The 3,848-nt window shown below is 39.7% G+C and overlaps 1 protein-coding gene across 1 annotated transcript; it reads right to left on the bottom strand.

The window, feature by feature from the left end:
- Window positions 1–706: 706 nt before the first annotated feature.
- cunh15orf40 (chromosome unknown C15orf40 homolog) lies at window positions 707–3,191 on the bottom strand. Its single transcript, XM_022759143.1, has 5 exons — window positions 2,958–3,191; window positions 1,733–1,862; window positions 1,513–1,640; window positions 1,043–1,180; window positions 707–925 (listed from the first exon to the last, which is right to left on the bottom strand). Exons 1-4 carry the CDS (start codon window positions 3,150–3,152, stop codon window positions 1,091–1,093), a joined length of 543 nt encoding a protein of 180 aa, XP_022614864.1. The 5' UTR covers window positions 3,153–3,191; the 3' UTR covers window positions 707–925; window positions 1,043–1,090.
- Window positions 3,192–3,848: the final 657 nt, after the last annotated feature.

Below are 3,848 nucleotides of genomic sequence, written 5' to 3' on the forward strand. Positions count from 1 at the left end.
GAAGACCGCTGGCTCGTGAACAACATTTAATAAGCCTTAAAAAAGATTTCAGACAAAGGAAACGTTCAACACATCCGGTGCAGCTCACACACGATCCCCGAAATATTCCTCCGCAGCAGTTCTCAACCTTCTCCACCTCATGTCCACGGAGGATAAATAATACGTTCTCACAGCACTTTTTATTTTAGAGATAACTGAACATTCTTTCTTTTTTGACAGGTAGAGGTCACCTGTCCGTTCACCACCTTTAAACTCTTCCTGTTGTTAACCAGCTGCATTTTCATTCTCATGGTTTTTTCTCATGGATGAAATATTTTAGCTGCTGTCAGACTGAGACGTTTTAATGTTCTTAAAGATCATTTTGTTTTAAAACATTTAAAAACATTGTTTATATTTTTATTTATTTTTTTATAATTACATCTTTTCGCTAGTTTTGTGAATGATTTGACGGCCCACCAGGTAACAGGTACAGGTACAGGTAACCTCCCACATATCTGATGAATATGAAGTAAATAATAAAGACCTCCATGAGTGTGTTCAGGGCTCCCTCACATGAACCAGTGAGTGAAGCTGCTGACGGACATTAACAGTGACACAGCGCCACCTGCTGCTCACCGCGGGGCACACACACCATCAGATCCTCTGGTCACATGACATCTGTGTGAGATCCTTTGTTCCACATCAAATATGATGGAGGGAAACGTCCAGGTATTAATCTGTTTATTAAAACTCAACACTTCATTTAATCACGTTACAATTTCTCATGATTCACTTTATTCCAACATCTAAACATCACTTCCTGTCTCCGTCCAGAGCGTCCAGGGTGGACACACCTCCTGTACACTGGTGGCTGGTTGGTGCAAACGGTCCGTTTCCATGGTGATGTTTTGGTGCCTCAGGTTTCCCAGCAGTCATACTGGACCAGCTGTCAAAGTGTGATAGGTTCAGTGAACTCACGTAAACATTAACACTGATAACAGCTGCTTTGTTTTTTCATGAACAGCCAGTAACTGCACGTTCTATAATAAAACAACTTTCTCACCTTGTTCTGTTAACAAAGTTTTACGTCACAGGTCGTCTGTGCCTCCTGTCAGCCGGCAGCCTGTCTGAGCCTCCTCAACACCTCCTCCGGGCCGAGGGAGGAGTCCACTCTGATGAGTTTGTCTCTGGACCTGGAGCCCTGAAGGAGACAGGAGACAGGAGGTAAACGGAGGAGGGAAAGATGCTCAGCAAGTCAGAATAAATGTTGGAAAAGAGGAAGAATAGAGGAAGAAAGTAGCATGAAGAAGAGAGTGGATGGGAGGGACAGATGAGGAAGGAAAGGTAAAACTGTAAGAATAAAAAAGGTAAAGTAAAAAAGTGAGGATAAAGAAGGAGTCAAGATAAAGACGAGGAGGGTTCAGGATAAAGGAGGTGAGACAAAACAACCACAAAGAGACAAAGAGACAAAAACAACCTCAAAGGTGTTAAGGTGTTTTAATAGTAAATAATGAGTTGATAAGTTTCAGGAACCTTGTCAAGAGACACGTGACTTTTCTTCAGGTCCAGGACTTCAGCCAGGAAACGAATGAGCTCAGTGTTGGCTTCTCCGTCTGTAGGAGGCGCTGCGATGGCGACGCCCACCGCCTCTGCAGAGACTTCTACAGGAGTGGCAGAAGAAGAAAAGAAATGTCATCTCTCAGTTTATAACAGTGTGAAGGTGAGTCTGTGTGTAACTGTGAGTGCAGGTGACCTGTGATGCCGCTGTGTTTGGAGCCGGGCTTGGCGTGCACCGTTATGGTGACGGTGCCACTTTTGTCTCGAGCCACCGGACCAGGAGCTTCAGGCTCTGCTGCTCCACCTGCAGCCTGCTGCGCCTTCACCTGGTTCAACAGGACAGAGGGTGAGCAAGGTGAGACTACACATCACTGATCTACAGGTAGTTCAGTCAACTGCCCCCCCCCCCCGCAAACTTCTCCCCCCGCCTCCGCCAAGTTTTTTGGCCAAGTACATTTTCCTCGAGCTCAAATTTACTTCTGAGCTGTTCAACTTTATGATATAAACATGTTCCTTTTATATATAAGTTACAATATTCCAGATCATTTCAGGTTTTATTTTGAAATTAATTCAGCTGATCTTCATTTTCCTGCCACAGGACACATTTGTACAAAACTATGGAGGGTTTAAGTGTCTTCTACCTTAAAATTTTGTTATAACTTTATTTAATTTTCTAACAGGGTAACTTTGTATTTTACATTTACGTTTGTATATTGTTGTGATGATGAGGAGTTTTTAAACACTTTTAATGTTCTTAAAGATAATTTTCTTTTAAAATATTTAAAAACATTGTTTATATTGGGTTTTTTTATAATTACATATTTTCTCCAAAATTGTTGCCTACTGTTTCGTGAATGATTTGACGGTCCACTTGTAATATCTTTGCGGCCCACCAGTGGGTCCCGACCCACAGGTTGGGAATCATTCTTCTACAGGTAACCTCCTACATATCTGATGAATATCAAGTAAACAATAAAGACCTCCATGAGTATGTTCCATGAGGATTTTATTTCATCCCTTGTTTACTAAAATATTAAACCTCACACATTATATTTAGATCTAACCACCTAGATTCATCAGAGTCTGTGCACTTACTTATATAACAATGAAGTCCACTGAAATAATTAATCAAGTTATAGTTACACTTAAAATTCTGAATGCAAATCTGAAATATTTCTTTATATATATAAACTTTTTTTTTAAAACATAAAATTATATGTAAATAAAAGTAAAAATACTAATTCTGTGTCTTTCAGTTTGTATAGCTTTATTTTTACAAGTGTTATGTGTGTAGTTCTTTTCCTTAGTCAAAAAGTCATTTAGAATTACAGTTAAAAAATCTATTTTTGGAACCAATCCTACAGGATAAAATCCAATTTATAATCCTATAGGTTATGTCCTATAATATTTCGCTAACTCACCGCTTTCTCTTTCCTGGGCATCTGTCTGTTTGTGGAGTAACGTCTCGTCCCGATGACACCTGGTCGGGGGGAGCTCCGGGGGAGGGGGGGGGCGGTTACCGGACAACGGAGGTCAGATAAACGGTTTAACGGCTGAACACGTTTAAATAACCCGATAAAGACACCGGTAACAGCTGAACCTGAGCGGGAAAACATCCACCTGCTGCCCGTTAGCCTGTTAGCTCCTAGCTTAGACCGAACGGAAGTGCTAATCATGTAAACATCGCGACTTCCGCTTTTCAAAATAATCACTTCCGGTAATATTTTTTTTCCAAAGTAAAAGCCTCAACGTGAAAAACGGGAGACATTCGGTAATACTGTAAACATCGCGAATTCCGCTTGTCAAAATATATACTTCCGTAATGCTTTTCATAGTAAAAGCCTTAATATTGACAAACCTGAAACATTCGCAGGTCAGAGGTGGAAAGTACATGTTTACTGTAGTACTTGTACTGTATTTGTACTGCAATATTTCTACTGTACTACATTTTTACTGAACCACTTTTATTTTATAAACTTTTACTTTGTTACTTTTCAGATTGAGACGAATAATACAAAATATAATGATAAGATAATTGAGATGTACGATTATTACAGGTTGAGATAAAACTTTATTGTTGCCAAGGGGGAAATTCACAAACTACCCAGTAAAGTTATTAAAATTGGCTCCACCTTTACCAGCTGCACCATTACAGAGATTTACATATTAATGCATCAATAAATATATTCCAATATGACATATATTATTCTGACAGAGTATTTCGACACTGTGGTGTCTCTACTTTTAGCATTGGATTATTTGACCTCTTTTGGCCTCAGACTTGAACTAAATACTTTTCTTTTCAGCTGAGC

Source organism: Seriola dumerili, unplaced genomic scaffold, assembly GCF_002260705.1.
Source record: "Seriola dumerili isolate Sdu_G_001 unplaced genomic scaffold, Sdu_1.0 BDQW01000320.1, whole genome shotgun sequence".
In the NCBI taxonomy this organism is placed as follows: Eukaryota; Metazoa; Chordata; class Actinopteri; order Carangiformes; family Carangidae; genus Seriola; species Seriola dumerili.

Excerpts from the sequence above, each read along its gene's own strand:
- cunh15orf40 (XM_022759143.1), bottom strand. The coding sequence starts at position 3,152 with ATGTTTTCCCGCTCAGGTTCAGCTGTTACCGGTGTCTTTATCGGGTTA. Across the intron at positions 1,863-2,957 it reads TGCCCAGGAAAGAGAAAGCG|GTGAAGGCGCAGCAGGCTGC; the intron begins GTGAGTTAGCGA and ends CTGTTGAACCAG. Across the intron at positions 1,641-1,732 it reads CAAACACAGCGGCATCACAG|AAGTCTCTGCAGAGGCGGTG; the intron begins GTCACCTGCACT and ends CCACTCCTGTAG.